An 18,547-nucleotide genomic window follows, 5' to 3' on the forward strand; every position below is an offset into this window, starting at 1 on the left:
CCTTTGGCCAGGGACATGGGGGTCTACAGGATTTTAACAGCCTGGGGAGCTAATGGGTCCGATCAGCTTTTCATTTTCAGCTGCTGATGTGGAAAACAAGCTGCTGAGGCGTTCACCAGCACTTGGCAAACCAGGGAGCCATTTCCCCCACCTGACATGACCTGGGCAGGACAGAGTTTGGCCAAGGAATTCTGAACCGCAAAGAGTTTGTGTTACTTTGGGGCCAAATGTACGCCATAAATCCTGTCTGCAGGGAAACGTGCTTCTGGAAGCCACGGACTTTAATCAAAGAAAGGTTAATAGTGAAAAAACAAAGCAGTTCAATAAGAAAGACAGGAAAAGGTGTGAGCAAACACAAGCAAGCTTAAAACCAAAAGGCATCTGAAAAGGCTAGTCATCCCCGTGATACAGATACACACTGGCAAGTCCTGGCCCGGGAGATGCTGGGTGCGCGGGACTCCCCGGGGGGGTCCCTGGCTCAGCACCTTTGCATAACCCCTCACTGACGTTTTTTGGTGGCGGTGGGGTGTCAGCAGCCCAGCCACCCCCAGGGTCAGGCCTCTGAGTTTGTGCCGTCTGTACAGTATTTCCGAGCCCCCTTAGAACAGGCAACTGGACAACAGTAAACGCCGAATTGCTCATCTCTTCCCATTCCTGGAAAAAAAAAAAATTGAAAAACCTTCCCCCTACTCTCTAGGGCAGGTTTGGACCCAGGATAATGTCTATCCACCAGCAGTCAGTGCAGTTGCTCAGGCGTTGCATGGGGTAAGAGGTGACAGAAGCTTTGTGGCCCCTGGAAGAAGTGATGTGCCCTTTTCTGGGCTCGGCTGCACGTGAGCCCCGTTCCGCGAGCCCTCCTCACCCCTGCGGGAGGCAGAAACGGGCACCGGCTGGGTGCACCCCTGGGTGAGGTGTCAACCCGAATCTTAACGAGCATTAATCAAAAGGGGAAAAGAAGCGTAGGGGAGAACCCACAGGCCAGCCTGGCAACTCTTCGTTATGTACAGGTATACTTGGCCTCTGGCTGCGTTGGTTGCTTGCCCGTTGAGTGGGCGAGAGCTCAACCGCACTGCGCCTTGGGGCGTCCCCACCTACCCCTCGTGGCAAGCTGCCACCCCCTGCGCCATATGCAGCCTTCCTGCCTCCTCCCTCCAGCTCCTGGAGCAACGTTCGTCTTCCACAGGTCATCGGTGCTTACTGACACAGCACGTCGGCAGCCGAAACGGGTGCGCGCGAGGAGCTTTTCCTTTCAGTTGCCATTCATTTCCCACCAAGCGTTGCAGAGAGACTTCTCCGACGTGCCAGGGAAGGGGTGGCCACCCAAGAGCAGGGATCACCAACACACATGCAAGGAAAATGCAATACCCCATAGCGTTCCCTGAAGGCTCTTGGTTCTTGCATTAGTCCTCTGGTGAAGATCTGGAGCTGTGGCAGGGAAATTTGTCGATGTTATGCCCACTTAGAGACTCTTGTGACATGGAAAGGGTGCGTGGCGATGTGACTGTTTTCAAGTGATACTGTTCCTCGTATTCAAACCACAGCCAAAGAAAAAAAAGGTCAGCCTGAACCAGAGATATCCTGTCGTTCTTTAAGGTTTCACTACGTTTAAATGCACCGGGGAGGCAGGGCTGTGTTCAGAAAAACAGCACAATCTCAGAAAGCGATCAGCTAAGGACCTTCACGCACGCAACGATAATCCAGGTTAAGGGCTAGACCTGAAAGGCATGAGGAAACCCTCTGTTTCAAACACAACCGCATTCTTTACTCTGGAGGGTTTATCTGCAGCCTGCCTCCCTAGCGAGCCCCAGCAGCGAGTCTCCAGCGTAACCACCACGAGCTGCGTGGCCACGTGCCGAGGGAGGCCCGCCCGGCAGAGGAAAGATGCTGCAGAGCGTGATCTCGTGGATAAGATCCAAAGAGACAGAGCAGCAGAGGGGAGACGGTGCCCTGCCAGAGCAAGATTTGAACACTGGGAGCGTAGGCAACCAGGGAGCTCCGGACTGATATTAAAGAAAAAGTTTAACTGATTGCAAAGCTCCTTTAGCTGAGTATTTTCTTGCCAGAAGCCTTCTGAACTAGGTTGGAGGCCCACACTCAAAGAGAAACTCGAAACGAACATCAAGGCTGGTTTTTATCCGAGACTTCCCACGCTGCAGCGCCAGCGCAGACAGCCATACTCAGCATTCTGCACAGTGCAATCAAGGGACGAGCGCGGATGAGCGACACGTCCCTTCCACTGCAGGGCATCCCATCACATCAAGCGCTGGAGCACTGGTTTTCAGTGGTAATGGGTTACAGCAACGCTCTCCTATTGCAGGTTTAGTTAACATCTTCAAAATTGCTGCTGCATCAGCAAAAAGGAAAGTCAGCCCCGACCCGCAGCAAAGGGCACGTGTGGAGATTTGACAGCAGTTCTCCCGTCAGCCCGTGCAATCAGAACTGCCCAAACTCCACGAAGGGCTTTGGGAAGCTGGTAGAAAACAGGCAGACAGCAAAACCAAAAAAGTGACAACAGGTTTATACCGCTGCAGAAACAGCAAACGTATCATTCCAAAGGAAAAAAATATGTTCTTGTCTTCAACACAAGCGCGTGGCTGGCAGGGCCCGCTCCGCCACGCGCAGAGATGCGCTGCCTGATGGAGACACACGTCCCCCGTGTTGTCGGTCGCTGCAGAGACTTCGTGGGCTGCAGCACTGGTTGATCATTCCAGTTTTCACTTTTTTTTCCCCCCCTCCTTAGAAAGTAAGTACTGATGGGTTTGTACTGTCATACCAGCTCACCCTGCACGGGCTGGAAAACCAACATCTGCCTGGTTTCAGACCCGAATGCAAGGAGTGCAGGGAAACGCTACAGCCTGCTTCTTGCTGCCTAAAGAAGGAAGGCTGCCACAGCTTGTGTGAATCCAGCCACGCATCGTATCAAAGCCAAAAATACAAGCACAGGAGAGAAAGAAAAAAAAATGGTCATCCAACAGGACCAAGGACAGTTTTCTCTACCAGAAGGTTCTGCGAGGAGCCACATCCCTAACAGGAGGGGGAACGTGACGCTGGTCCTGGACGCACGTGAAAGGCAGACTGCTCCTTCCCCTGCTGCCGGGCATTAGTGCCTCCGGGTGGGATGGGAGGGTGGGCACTGTTCAGGAAAAGGAAAGCCTGAGGGAGGCAACTACTCTTCCACTTCCGAGCAGATTACCCCGTTGTATCCAAAGTTTGCCAGGAACCCCCTCTTGCAGGCCGACTGGTGTGCAAACCCAAAGGAGAGAACTCACACACACAAAGCCTCGGCGAGGACACTAAGCAAGTGAAACCAGTTAAAACGTGGCCAGCGCTGTGCTGGGCATTACCTGGGAGAAAGGAACGAGGAGCTATTAAAGCTGCTTTCCCCATTACACAAACTGTCGGAGAACAGATCGGCTTCATTCCCTTCTCCGTAATCCTCAAAATGCTCCTCTCCGCTAATGACCGTAACGATGGAGTGGCTGAGGTCCGAGCCCAGGGGCAGGTCGTGCGGATGGGATCTGTGGGAGCAGAGAGGAAGACGTCAGAGCGTGGCCACCGCAGCAGCCTTTCCAATTGCGCGATACATCTGTTTTCCAAGTCACGGCCCCCATTTCGGCAGACCAGGCTAGCTCTTCCTTAAACTGCAATTCACCCTTGAACGCTGAAGGGGAAGCCCAGGCACCACTGGCAACTTTGCAGCAATTTTTTCACAACAAACCAATGCTTTTTCATGCAAGCTCCACTGGCAGCTGCAACATCGGATTTGGGGGCGGTCAGACTTGCAAAACAGTACCCAGGGCTGGTGGCAAGCCCTTGCACGGCACAGGCGCAACCAAAAGCATGGTAGAGAAAAAGCTCAGCATGTCCCAAACACACCCTAAATATGTTTTGAGTTACATCATCAGTTACATATGTGCCAGGCTCACGCTTGCTTATTGCTGTATAATCCTATCAAGAGCCCAGCACCGGGGTTTAACACTGTAACCCCCCCTCCATGACACAAATCCCAGCGGTTTACAGGCAGCTGCCAAACCCGGCAGCGACAGACCCCTGGGCACGACAAAGGAGCCCTTTCCCTGCTCCTGCTGGGAAAACGCCGTACGCACTCATGACAATCTTGGAGGGGGGAATGCGGTTTCATGTGTTTTTAATGCCAGATCCAGAAGGTTGTAGTGTGTTAAGCCTCCGCCTAAACCCTGAACACACCCAGCACAGGTCCTGGGGCGTCCCTTGCTTCGGAGGGGACTCAGCTCAGCACAGAAGTCATCGTTCCTGTAAGCATCTTTTCATGTGCACAGCGCTGTATGAAGTCAAGCCAAGTATGCGCCCGCTCTCAGAGGACCTTCCTGCCCAGGACTGCAGAGGTTTTAAAATTAAGCTGGGGGGAAAAGGCAGGGGGGATTTGCAAAAACCCAGCTGTGAAAGCAGCCCACACGTCTATGAGCCACAGGTGTGTGTTTTGGGGGGCGACCAGCACCAAAATTCAATGCTAAAAAAAAAAAGATCACATTATTATAAAAACTGGTATTTCCAGCTACGCCCCATCTTCATCCACTTGCTAGGAGAGGGAAAATGGGGGTATGACTAGATTGCTGTACTAAATCAGAAAGAAAAAGGATTACAGATAAGCCATTTATGACAAAAACCTGCACCATCTGAAGGATTTGCCCTTATCCCGCTAATAAAAAACATGTCAACCCTCCAGCCAAAACAGCAGCAGATCTCTATTTAACCACAGACAAGTCCAGTCCAGCTCGTGGGCATCTCCCTGTGCACTTGAGAAGCACCGTTATTCCCGCAGCGGGACCCGTCAGAAACCCGTCCTCCCCAGCGGTGAGTCAGACGCTGCACCCAGCAGACCATTGCCGAAAGCATCGGAAATCTCTCCAGGAATAGAAGGAAAGCAGAGGGTGGAATTTTTAACTTGCAAGCAAAACCCAACCCCAAATCTCTAAATTTGGGGCTGTGGTTTGACAAGCACCGTACAGAAGCAGATCTGATCAGGCACCTGGAAACCCTCAGCCAGGGATGCTTCGGGCAATAAATAGTACAAGTATTTCATATACACCTACTGGGGGCTCTAGCAGTTTTGAGATCCAGAGTCCAACTAATCTTTACTACACACAGCCTAAATAACCACTTAAGCTCACGCCATCTAAGGTATGTTGAGCTTTAACAGCTCCTGAAAAGCAGTGTTGAAGCTTTGATTCAGTCCACCAGCTGCGCTGGTCGGATTGTACTTACTGACTGTCCCCTGGAAGAGCTCTGGGCACTAGAGGCATAAAACCGTTGTCCTGCCCGGGGTTTGATGCACCAAAACCAGCCCTCAACAACTTGGGAATAGACTTCCAGAGGTTTCCGTCTCAAGCCTTCCAAATCTTTACGCCAAATGAACTCTTTCCCTGATTTTTTGGCTACCTGGAATTTGCGCACATTTAACACACCTGGCAATAGAGCACCCAAAGGACACCCGACCTTCCCAGGCCCACGCTGGGAGTAGCAGGGAAGCCTCAAGAACAACCTAATCTTGAAAAAACCAAAATTCCCAAGCAAAGTATTTTGTACCTACAGGCAGGTGAATCCGAGGCACGGCATTTTCCCCAGAGGACGAGAGCGCACGCAGGCTGCCATGGCCCCTCCGGAGACCCTCCGCTCGGCGGTCGGGGAGCCCAGCAACCGATTATATCCCGATTTAACTGTCACTGAGCTGAACGCGCTCGGGCGAGGAGAGCCTAGCCAGCTAATCTCTTTTCTTCCCTAATCCACAGCACCCTTTCAGCCCCGGCACCGACTGCCCAGCAGCACTGACCGCTCGCTGCATCTCTGACGTCCCCAGATGTGATTTTGGGGTGGGAAGGAAGCCCGGTGCTTTCTAAAAGCAACGGGAACCGTTAAGTACTCACCAGCACCTGGTGGTGTGGTTTTGGCCAAAAAAGTTCTGTGCGTTAGCAGACTTTAGGCGATGACGGTTCCAGAGGTTTCAGCGCAAACCGGTGCGCTTGGGTCCCTATTAAAGGAGTTATTCCTTCCCCTCCTGCCTTCTCAGCATCCCAGTTTCACCCCAAAAACCAACTTTTCCTGCAAAATCTAGGAAATGAGGCGGGCCCAGGAGCAGTTTCGCCAGCAGCGGTTCAGACACGGGGACAAAGATCTTAGACGTAGATCACACTTCTGTGCTTCAGGCACAAGTTTAAAACTAGTTATTACAGGAGATGGTTGCACATCAAAGGGCACACGCGTGTTTAGGAAAAACAAGATTACGATGAGTTCTCCTCCTGACTTGAAAATTATATGTTGAGTTTCTGGCTTAAGCGATAGATTAAAAACTGCAAGTATTTCAGGTGTTTGGATCATCTGAGAACTTATTTTAGAGGTTAAAGATGCTAATGAGGGTACAGAAGTTCTCCCAAGGCAAGCAACGATTAACTCAAAGAGATTGCCAGGCTGAGCTCCAAAACAGCCTACACATAGTGCAGTCTAATTATTATTATTATTCTTAAAGAAGAGCTATTTTGGTCTTGCATGAAGTTACAAATACAAAGAACAAACCAACCAGTTTCAGCAAGACAGACTCAGCCCACTTTATTTTAAATCCTCAGGCTGCGCCTCCCTCGGTCCTCGTCTGCTCCCAGTTTGCCAGAGTTTCCTGCCCCGCACGGGGAGTTTTGCTCCTGGCCGTTCCCACTCACCCATGCTCCGGCTCCTCGATGGGATCCGTGAACTCCGAGTGCACGGTGGAGTCGATGGCGCTGTCCGTTTCTACTTCGTCGTGCATCTCGTGATGTACTAGTGTGCTGGTGTCTTCATCCGTGAAGGTTTCGCACTCGCTGTACGTGCTCTCTGAGCCCATGTAAGCACTGTCAGTCACCTCATTTGCCTGTTCAAAAAACACAAGAGGGAAGAGAGAAGGTAGTATAGCTACGCGGTTTCACTGCAGAGCAGGACAAAACACATATGGGGCAGTTAACTACTGCTGCGTTGCATTTCTAGGCACAGAAATCCAACCTCCTAAAACCAGCGTGAGCCGTACCCCACGTCCAGGTGCTGCTCTGTCTCCAGGTCCAAGGACCGAGCGGCGCCCCGGGGTGCACCACGGCCTTCGGGGCGTTGCATGCTTTGCAACAGCAGTCTTTGGAAAAGAGATTACAGAAATATATACTAAATAAGAGTTGGAGGGAGATTTTGTTGTGAGTGAGTATGGATTTGTCGAGTCCTGGAGGGATTACCCACTGCTTATTCAGCAGTTCTGATCACTGTTGCTTTCACCCGCTCGATTTTAAGAGGACACATTATTAATCTGAATTCTCTGCAAAAATCACCATTCAAAACTACCAGTTAGCCCTTAAAGCACTTTTTCCCCCCATCTAGTAATACGAGGGCATCTTCCATCCCTCAGCAGAAAATAAGCTGGTTTATAAGTCTTCATTACAGCCTCTAATTTGCAGGGACTGCATCAGCAGGACACTCAAATCTCTGCACTTCAGCTGGAACAGCACCTCGAAGATTTTGCGCTACTTCACCACATCCGTTACCTGCAGCAGGCTCTAGGAAAGAAGCACGATTTGGTCTTTAAGACGCCATGCTACAAGCACGGAGGACTGGGTTTTCCTCCCAGCTCTGCCCCTTAGGCAGGCATTCACCTTGGGTCCTGCCCACTCGCTCGTACGGGTGGGCAGGGATGGTCCTCCCTGGACACACACGGTGCTGAGCCCAGAAGCATCCCGGTGTTCGGAGGAGAGCCGTGGGGAGCACTAGGAGAAACAGCCTCCTGAAGCAAAAGCTCTTGTTACCCATCAAAGTGCCAGCTCATTTCCCAGCATTTATGGGATCTCCCCAGCGCACCTCAGAACAAAGCAAATCATTTTTGGCTCTGGGATCTCAATCGCGGTGGGATCGGTCAGTGCCGGCGCTGAGCTCCAGCTGATCCCCTGTCACCGGAGGGGTCGGGCAGAGGGACGGGAGCCCTCCTGCCTGGCCTCAAGAGGAAAAGATGCTCATGAAAAGCCATTTGCTCCATCTGAAGTTCTCCCAACGGGATCAAACTTGCTCAGCTGCTGGCTGCACCCCCTCCAGCACCGCAGCAGGGCAAAGCAGCGGCATTTTGAACGCAGGCACCAACACTGCAGCAAACCTCTCTTCCTCTGCCAGAGAGCACACAGAGCAGCTTTCACTGCTTTTTCCAAGGATTTTCAAGAAAACGAGGTTTCTCAAAGCCCTGTATTACAGCAGCTGGAAAGAAAATACACAGACATACTGGCCTTGCGACAGCAGAATGAAAAATTATTTTAGAGGTGTTCATTCAAAGCAGGGTATGTATATGGCAGGATGGAAGAGTCCTGCCCATTGCTGCAGACGTTGCCCTCTGGCACAAGAGAAGCTGTATTTGTACAGCAGGGGAGCACCAGACCAAGGGAGACCAACGTCCCGCTGCCATCGTGTTGCCTAGACTTCGCAAACACTGCTCTCGCTGACCTGATTCTCCTCTTCTGGGTAAATACTCAGCAGCCCAAAGAACTTCTGCAGCTTTCACTGATGCAAAATGGCTCAAGACACAACCAACGCCTCATTTTGTTTCACCCACAAATTCCCAGGCTGCCTCAACACATGCGAGGCCAAAAAGGGACAGGAAGAACTTGTACAGGTGCTCTGAAAACCTTGAAGGGATGGATGGAGATCTGCTCAACAGCGGTTCCTATTCTACATGGACACCGGGGAGCAGAGCAAAGCGACCGAGTCGACACCCTTGCTCTGCTCCCCGCTGAGTGCTCTCATCAGCCCCCGTGCAACTCTCAGCTGGATGATGGCTGGAGGCAGACAGGAGCCCCTCTTGTAAGCTTGGCTCAGACCCACGCTGGTCTACGGACACCAGCATCTCTCTAGGACACCACCCTGAAGTTAGACATGACATAAATCTTCACAGAACCCGAGTCTAAAGTCAGCATCAGGAGAAGATGGGGTGAATCAAGTGAACTTGATTCAGAGGAGAGGCTGCTGCAAACGGACGTCATCCCTAGCACGGGAGAAGGTGCCTTTCACTAGCCTTCGAGATAAAAACAAGAGCCCCCTAAACCCCCCACACACACTTTAAAAAGCATAAATCCAGCAAGACTACTTATATACCTAAAGCTGGGGACTTGCTTAAGTGCTTTACGGGATTTATGCTGCACTTCCTAGAAACACCAGTCAGGCTCTTAATGCTCGAGCAGAAGGAGGACGAGGAAGATTTGGAAGAGGAGGCTGGGTCTGCCAGCTGGACACCCGAGGACACCGCACCATCCCCGGGCCGAGCCCGGCGGCTCCCCAGCCTGCACAGGAGGGCATGCTCGGGCAGCTCGAGCGCTCTCCCAGGCATCTGCAGCGTACGCCAAGTTTAGGGGAGGCCAGCCTTCAGCGCAGCAGACAACGTTGTGTTGCAACACTGGTTATGTTTTGCTTTGGGGGGCAAAAAAACCCCCATCTTCAGCCCACACCACATGTCCCCGGCGCTCGCAGCAGCGACGGCGCTTCGTGCTGGACTGGCAGGGCTGTGCTGGGTGGGAAGCAGCGGGGATCCGATGCAGCAGAGAGGGCCTGAGAGATGACAGCAGCCATCCGCATCTGCAGATTTACCTGCATGCTTCAAAGGGATACTTCTTGCCTCTCTACAAAAGATTTAATGCCAAACTGGAAATAACTTTGCTTGCAGATTCCAAAGTAAACGCTGCTGGTTTTTTTTCCCTTCCCGCTGGAAAAGCTTAAATTTAAGTATACATTGAAGTATTAAGGAGCACAAAGTCAAGACAACTATTACAAAAACCCTCCAAAAAACCAAAACCAGAGAACCCCAACCCACAAGCAAATTGATTAAAAACCACCCTGTCGCGGTTACCAGAGCTGGCCCTCTCTATGGAGCATAACCAGGATCAGAACATCTCGGTGCCCTTAGTTAGATGATTTATCTATCAAATTGTTACAAAACATCTTACGGATGGGAAACACCGGTACGGACAGGCTGAATGAGGGAGCAACCCTTTAGAGCTAGAAGTAGCCACCAGAACAGCACATTAACTGTCCTCCTTCAGCCACACCGAGGATGTGCAGCGATTTTTTTTTTTTTTTTTTTAAAAAAGATGACTGGTAACACAATTTGCAAACTTCCTTTGTATTTAGCAAGGGAGAAGAATTTATCTCATGTAATACTAGCCTAGATGAGATTTCAAACGCAAGAGCCCTATTAAAATTAAACCCACATGGTCAATGAGTTAAGAGGCAGCTGAAACTGTAAACAAAGTCCTTCTCCTGAGCGCAAGCGTGGAGAACTTTGCTTTACATTTCATCACAGATTAAGTAACTAAACCTCAAGAAAAGATGCAAGGCAGAGATAGGCAAACAAGGGGACTTAGATAAGGTATTACCTGATAAAGCAAAGCAAAACCAAGTCCCTGTGCCCTGGGCAAAGGTGCAGCCACAGGTCACAGAAACCTCTTTTCTATGGCCTCACGAGCAGCCGGTTTGTGCGCTGACCCTTTAAACCCCCCTGCCACATCTCTCGTTCGGCCAAGTCTGCCTGTCTGTGAGCCGGCAGAAAGTAAGCACTTTGTCCAGATTAAAAAAAGACCCACGATACGCTTAAAGACGTCCGTGGGCTTGGGACAGGCAGGCTAGGCTACAAGTGCACCGGGGGACTTGCCAGGAACGTCCCCACCACGTTCATAATGGGGTTGGTGTCACCAGTATCAGCGTATTTTAAGTTTTTATCAAATATAACATACCCTTAGACGTTTCAAGTAAACCTCAGACCTTAAAACTGGGACACATGCACACACACAGCCCCTGAACTGAAACAGAATCACAGAAGGGTTTGGGTTGGAAGGGACCTTTAAAGGTCGTCTAGTCCAACCCCCCTGCCGTGGGCAGGGACATCTTCAACCAGATCAGGTTGCTCAGAGCCCCGTCCAGTCCAGCCTGACCTGGAATGTTCCCAGGGATGGGGCATCGACCATCTCTGGGCAACCTGGGCCAGGGTTTCACCACCCTCATCATAAACAATTTCTCCCTTATCTCTAGTCTGAATCTCCCCTCTTTTAGTTTAAAACCATTCCCCCTTGTCCTGTCACAACAGGCCCTGCTAAAAACTCTGTCCCCATCTTTCTTATAAGCCCCTTCAAGTACCGGAAGGTGGCTATAAGGTCTCCCGAGCCCTCTCTACTCCAGGCTGAACCACCCCAACTCTCCCAGCCTTTCTTCGTAGCAGAGCTGTTCCACCCCCCGATCATTTTGGTGGCCCCCTCTGGACCCGCTCCAACAGGTCCATGTCTGTCCTGTGCTGAGGACCCCAGAGCTGGACGCAGCACTGCAGGGGGGTCTCACCAGAGCAGAGCAGAGGGGCAGAATCCCCCCCCTCGCCCTGCTGGCCACGCTGCTGGTGATGCAGCCCAGGACACGGTTGGCCTTCTGGGCTGCGAGCGCACATTGCCGGCTTGTGTCCAGCTTTTCCTCCACCAGTGCCCCCAAGTCCTTCTCGGCAGGGCTGCTCTCCATCCCTTCATCCCCCACCTGTGCTGATACCGGGGGTTGCCCCGACCCAGGTGCAGGACCTTGCTCTTGACCTTGTTGAACCTCATGAGGTTCGCACGGGCCCACTTCTCGAGCTTGTCCAGGTCCCTCTGGGTGGCATCCCGTCCCTCAGGCGTGTCGACCGCACCGCTCAGCTTGGTGTCATCTGCAAACTCGCTGATCCCACTGTCCATGTCACTGTCGAAGATATTAAACAGTACCGGTCCCAACACGGACCCCTGAGGGACAGCACTTGTCACCGATCTCCATCCGGACATTGAGCCGTTGACCACCACCCTCTGGATGCGAACAGTTCCGATCGTGGTTCGACTGAAGTTCCCATCCCCGACCCCAACTCCTCCACGAGGCATTTCCCCCGGTGCCAGCCCTGTTTGCCCTGGCTGAGGGGCATCGCCGTCCCGGCACACCTCCGCCTGTTCAAAGGCGTCTGGCAAAACGCCGGGGATTTGAATGCCCAGCAGTCAGCCCTCCTGCTTCCAAAAGGGAATAAAGGGATGAAATCAGCATCAGGGTGACGTAACGTGCCCTGATAAATCAGGTGAGACGAGGAAGCACCTTTAGGAGACTTCTCCAGCAGCAGTTCATCTATTCCAGGCATTTGATTACACATTGGAGTAAAGACCATTGGATTAAATATTCTGAAGTGCTATGAAAACCACGTTGATTAAAAAAAAAAGCCGCTTGAGTATGAGGAGAGGAAACAAGACTATTGGGAGTCACCTCCAAGGTCTAGGCAGGGACAAGTTAAGCTTTGATCTGTGATGGACAGAAGCTTTAGCCCAAGCTTTGGTACGGTGCTGCCTTGAAGAAAAGAGCAAAGTCTGGCTCCCAGGGAAGCTCCTCCCAGGCATTTTCTGCAGGGCTGGTCCCCCCCTTGTGCCCAGAGCCATCCCGGCATCCTGAAGCTCTGCTGTCCTTGGCCACAAACACTCGGAAGCTCGGGAAGGGAAGCGGGGGGAGAGGAAAAGGAAAAACAACTCTGTTTTCCCAGCAAGCATGAGCCTATTTATGATGAACGCCAGCTCTGATTGCACACAGGACAGAGGGGGCAGACGCACCGGCTACGAAAACCACGCTCCAGGGACACCCTCGCCTGCCGACTGCAGCCAGGGCTGGGAACGCTGCCCTGCCTGGAGCCGAGCCGGCCCTGCGAGCGCCCGGAGACCCCCGCTGCGGGACGGCTCCGTCCGAAAGAAGAGATGAAGAGCATCCCACCTGCGGGGTGCAGCGTCCCAGAGAGGTGGCCCGGCCGGTGATGCCGAGCCCAGCATGGCTATCGGCGCTGCGGCATCAGCCTGCCGGGGACATGCGCCTGCCCAGTCTCGCAGCAGGCAACCTATGCTTAAATTGGCTTTAAGCCAATTTAAAGCTAGGGAGAAGGGAGGTAAGTTGTGTTTATAGTCCCACCTGAGTCTACATTAATACAGCCGCTCCCAAAGCCCTGAAACACCCCACGGCAGCTCAGCCTCCGAGTGCCGGCAGCCAGAAACCCATCCGCCACCAAGTGATCCCACATCGGCGGCTACCACCGACAGCAAGGCACTGACCTCTTGGCCACAATATTTGCCTCTTCCCCTGTATTTGGGCGATGTCCACTTTTCAGAGAAGCCAGGGAGCTCACGCTCAGCCTAGGGCGAAGGCAACTGCTCCCCTTTCACAACAGAGCCCCTGAAATCGGGTTTCAAGACTGCTATGCTCAACAGTACCCCTCAAGCTGGGCAAGAGAACCGTGCTGCATCTGTCAGAGCAAACTGAAAACACCTACCAAAAAAAAAAAAACCCAAACAACCAACCAAAACACCAGAACTCCAAACCCAAAGAACAACCCACAAGACACCAGATCTCGCAGGCTGCCCTCAGCACCCCGAAAGCCTGCAGCCACCGTCCCTCCCGGTCCGACTCCCCCAGGAAGACCCAGGCAGAGAGGACTACAAAGGTACCATCATATGCACACCCCCCATGGACTACAGGGAGGAAAGACTGTTCCTAAATATGCTGCACCGAGTCGGGTGGCTGCCCAACCTGCCTCCTCCCAGCACCTCCGGGCTGAGAGCAGTCCCGCGGCCAGAGACCTGCCTCCTCCTAAAACCCAATCCTTCCTCTTAGCACTCCAAACCCACCTGCGGACACATCGCCTCCTCGTCCAAGTCAAATCCAGCTCCAGGAGCTGCCGGTTGCTTCTGCGAGGCAGGAGGGAAGCAAAGTCCAGGAGACGCCGGGCGCGAGGCTTACCGACTGAGCGCCGGTCCCGAACAGAGCGCCTTTTGTTCCCGACCTCCCGGCCCCCGCGATAAGAGAGGCGAGCTAAAGCACACTTCCCTGCCGTGTGACTGCAGCCCTCCCGGTTCCGAGAATACCAAAATAAAAGCACGCTTTCGAAGGCCCACGCAACGGCCAGCCCCGCTCCAGGTGCACGCGCCTTCTTTTCCCATAAAACCATCACAAATGAAAAAGGTTAATTTTGAAAAGGACCTATAGAGGCTTCCAGGGCTTATCTCATCCTTCCTGATATTTCTGGTGAATATTTAAGCACTAAATGACAAATTCCTTCCTTATAGCCACAAATAGAAAAATGAATAAAGCTTGCCTTGCTCACTAGGGGAAGATCAGGAGTACTTTGCTACCGATAAGCAATCGCAATCACCCTTTGGGTGACTCAAACGGCAATTTATGATACGCGATGACAATATTGCCCTCAAAGAAGGGCTGGTGCTTCGGTCATCGGTGATAACCGAGTTTACAAACACACCAACCCCGCCGCTGCCCGAGCTCTGCATTGCCCTCACCCAAGCAGCTGCTTGCTGCAAACACAGGAGCCCCGTCAGAGCCAGCGCCGCAGGGTGACCCGATCCGCAGGATCCTCCCTTCCCCGCGGCAGCCGCTGGCGTACAGAGACAAAGTCCTCGACGGTGCACAGTTTGTAACGCCGCTCAAACCCAGAAGTTTTGAGGGTTTTGTCTGTTTTTCTGTTTCCTCTCTACAGAAACTTCACATACTTCAAATCTCGGTCTCCCTTAGTCGTGCCTGTCTAGCGTAAACAAACTTATTTCTTTCCATTACCTTCACAAATCACATTTTCTCATTTTCTCCGGGTTATCCTTGCTCCCCTCTGGGCCACATCCTTCCTGAAGCGCAGTGCCCCGAGCAGGACCTACTACTCAGCAACACTGACTGGAAGCGTCTTGCACCTTGATAACCAGTTGACCTTCTGTGCTGAGTCCAAAAAAAAGCAAGGACTCCCAGTAATGGGCACGGCAGCAGGCGAGTTATGCTTTAACCCGAGCTCTCTTCCTGGCTCTGTCCGGATCTGCTACTCCGCTGAGCAGGTCGCAGCCCTTTTGCTCTCCCAGCTCCTCCGCGCGTGCTGCAGGACCCAAGGGAAGGTCTCGCACTGCTGCAAGAAACCTGATGTCAGATGCACCTACAGTAAAGCTAATTAGGAAACCTCAATCACCGCCAGTTTTACTTTTCAAACTCTTATTGAGACACCTTTGCTTCCAACGCTGCCTGGCCCGCTCACAGCCTCCTGATGCTGCCATTACCCCGCGCCCCAGCCCACCCCGTGTGTTGCCGTCCAGCTCCCACGTTTCTCGGTCCCACGCACTGTGCTCGCAGTTCAAGGTAAGGCTTCAAGGTCTTTGTTTTCCAAACTCCTGCCAACCTATTTTGTGCAAGGCAAACACTCCAACTAGGATCTTTTCTGACCAGCAAAGAAATTTCTCACCGTTACCCTGAACTAGAATCCTGCCTTCAGGGACACTCGAGCCCAACTTACACTCCCGTCTTTTCCTCTAAGCAGTACCGAGTCTATACAATACATGAATTTCCTTGGTATTTTCAGGCTTTTTGTTACCCAGTTATCACCCCAGACTGATTTTAGAGTTCAGTCCAGCAGTTTTAGTAATTTGATTACTGTATTTTCTGGTGCCTAATCAATACAAAGATAATACTGACCGTTCACTTGTTTGCTGCTCTGCAGGTGTGAACAGGATGGGCAGCTCCCTTCGCCTCTCCTTGCAGGGGAGCAGAAAGGCTTTGGGGACAGTGGGGACATTGCCCAGGGCTCTGCGTGCTTCCCCAAGGGACAAATGAACAGACTTAAAACTGCATCCGTCACGTTTCACAGCCCTGCAGTTCTGGCCACCTACAAGATTTTGAGCGCAGCAGCTGTTTATGACAAAATTAACACCAAATCCAGCAGCCGACTTGGAGAGGGATTTGTGATTTTCTTTTGTTGGGACACAACAATGCTTTTGGGTCAATGCTGTGAAGAGAAGCCCGTTGTGGGCAGTCCTTCCAGCCGAGGGAACGACGCTGGTAAAGAAAGTCTGAGCCGAGGGGTGAAGAGTTGCAGCCTTCACATGCTGCTGTCTCATCTCATCTTCCCATCCCCACGGCGGTGCCGGCGTGGCAAAGGAGCGCAGACCTTCGTACCTGCGTCAGGGTAGCGAGGGAACAGCCCACAGGGTCCCCGGCAGAGCTGGCGAGCTGAACCCCCGGCGCTGTGAGCCCCTCGGGCAGCTCGGAGGCAGGTTGCCTTTGAAGGCTGCAAAGCTTAACCCCGACTTTTCAGACCGGCTGGCCTCTGCCAGACATGCATCCGCTGGTATGGAGAGGCAGAGGAGGGAAAACCCCACGTAAACTGATGAGAACCGCAAAGCAGGTCCCCTGCTGAGGCAGAAAACGCATACTCCAAATACCCTCTCTGCTCACGCGGCGCAGCTCTCTGCCTTAGGGAAAGAAAAATAACTTCCCGGGGAGCCTGTAATAAGAAAGGAGGGCTCAGGGGGTCCACTGGGCTACCAGGAGGAGAGACAGCGAGTCTACAGCAGACTCATACAACCACTCCACACAGGCTCATTGCAAAACACGAGCCACGAGGAACAATAGCTGATGCCTCCAGGGAACGGCTCCCGCACACCCACGTTGTGGTACACCAGGCGCTCTCAGCAACAGCTTCTGTGTTACCAGCGCACAGCTGGAACCCTACAAGTCTTTGGTCCCCTTTGCAGAAACTCTGAGCAGCTGGAGAAATCCAGCGACGTGGATTTAAATTGCCTCACTCCCATTTTTGCCCTTCAAGAAGCATTAAATTCAATTGCTCCACATGGAAAGAAATTCCAACTTTAACAGAGGCAACAGTTCTTGCAGCAGCTGCCAGCGGCACCTCCGGACAGGCAGGCTGGAGAGAGCCAGGAGTATCCCCTCCTCCCAACATGCACAAAACTAGATGTGGGACCTCACCGAGGACCATTTTACTCCCCAGATCCACTCCTACTGTGCTGTTCAACTTGCTGCTGAACATTCAGAGGGGACACGCCTGGGGGGGGGTAAGGATTGCTGGGTGCCCACACGCGTGCCTGGTTAGCGTTGCTGCGTGCCTGGTTAGTGCTGCTGTTCTGAGAAAGCAAAACACTCCTCTCGCGGCTGTGCACGGCTCAGCGCGATGCATTTTCCTGGCTGCTACCGAGAGGAGCCACAGCGGCCGCCCAGCAGATGGCAACAGCCCTGCGCAAGGCGCACAGCACCGCTCAGCACCGCCGGCCCCGCTGCCCCCGCACCTCTCACCCGCAGGAGTTGCAGCTGCCCTATTTTGCAGATCTCAAAAAGGGCCTTTCTACAACCGTGCTGGCCCAAGCTCCCATGGCTAAAACAGGCATTTGTGCTATTTATGGTGCTCCCGGCCAGCCTTTACTGAGCACAGCCTCGCACCGGCTCGGCCTCTCCCCCAGCCCACCTAAGGTTACACATCGCCATGCCCAGTCCCAGCGTAACTCTGGCAGCACACCGAATTTTTGTGGCTTTCTTTCATTTTAGGAGAGTCAGCCTTCCCGCTCTGCGCTGCTCAAGTGGGCTCATCCGCCCCCAGGAGACAGGGCGGAGAGCCCTTGTCCTAGGGCAAGGCACAGCGGGCATCAAGAAAGCTAGCCCCAAATTCACCTTTCCCCCCCGCAGGGCATTGCAAACGAGCCCGAGTACCTCAGAACTGAGTCACCAGCTTCATGGGAGCTTGCAAGGGAGGCGAGGATAACTTCTATCTTCCAGTTAGTCAGCAGCAAAGCTGCGCTAGCCCAGCCTGAGGGAAAGCAGGCAAGGACTCAGGTGTCTGGGCAGACAGGCGCTAAGCTCCCTTTACACAGGTTTTACAAAGCAGGGTAGCCAAAAACGCTGTCATTATTTTTCAGTGACATTTCTCTGCAGAAGTAGAAAGCAGTAAGCTTGTCACCCAGCTCCCCTGCCACCACCGCACGTCCACCTCGGGCTGCAGGCAGGCAGGTAACCCCGGCGAGGTGATGTTCTCCCTGCTCTGGAGCGGGCAGACAGGGATGAGATTCCTCTTGCACGCGCGACAGCGGAGCGCTAGGGATTGCGACGGGCCCCCTGCAAGCGCAGCTGGATGCACAAGAAGCCACATGGCTGCAGGAACCCAGGCTCCCGCGTCTCCTATCCCCTGCGAGCCGCTGCCTCAGCGGAGCCACGCAACCAGAAATCCTCTCTGAAGACACTGTAACAGTCAGACCCGTCTGCCGGACAGACCTGGCAAGGCGCAACAAGAGCCAGAAGCTCCGTGCCACATCAGGAGCCCCACCAGCGGCTGAATTGTGGAGGTATCCGACATTACAAAAGTCCCTGCAAGTGTCAAAGTTCAGCCCTTGCCCCCTTCGAGAGGCTTTTAGGCCCTTACTGGAAGGTGCAAGTGTTGGCTGTTCTCTCTGCAGAGCAAACACTCGCTGAAAGACACCGATTCTGGGTACTCAGGGTTTTCTGCAGATCTTCAGCTCTCTCTGATGACAGCCACCAGAAGAGGGGATGAGTCACCAAGAAGAGCAACCTTATTAACAAAGAGAAGACATTTTCATTTAGACTGCTTAAAGCGCTTGTTTACACTTGTTTGAACAAACATTTAGGAGAGAAAAGCTCTCTTCAAGGCCCCAACACTTGCAAGAGCCAAGCGCTCAAGCCACTACGATTTTGTGCTGTTTAAGGGGGC

At 52.9% G+C, this 18,547-nt stretch overlaps 1 protein-coding gene across 1 annotated transcript in view; it reads right to left on the bottom strand.

The window, feature by feature from the left end:
* Positions 1 to 18,547, bottom strand: part of RAB11FIP3 (RAB11 family interacting protein 3) — a 59,335-nt gene that overhangs the window by 19,807 nt on the left and 20,981 nt on the right. The window contains exons 3-4 of the mRNA XM_075165879.1: positions 6,690 to 6,877; positions 3,345 to 3,518 (exon numbers count right to left, since the gene is read on the bottom strand). Of these exons, the coding sequence (XP_075021980.1) occupies positions 3,345 to 3,518; positions 6,690 to 6,877 (362 nt within the window). The remainder of the gene's footprint in view (positions 1 to 3,344; positions 3,519 to 6,689; positions 6,878 to 18,547) is intronic.

The sequence above is a fragment of the Calonectris borealis genome, chromosome 16 (assembly GCF_964195595.1).
Source record: "Calonectris borealis chromosome 16, bCalBor7.hap1.2, whole genome shotgun sequence".
Lineage (NCBI taxonomy): Eukaryota > Metazoa > Chordata > Aves > Procellariiformes > Procellariidae > Calonectris > Calonectris borealis.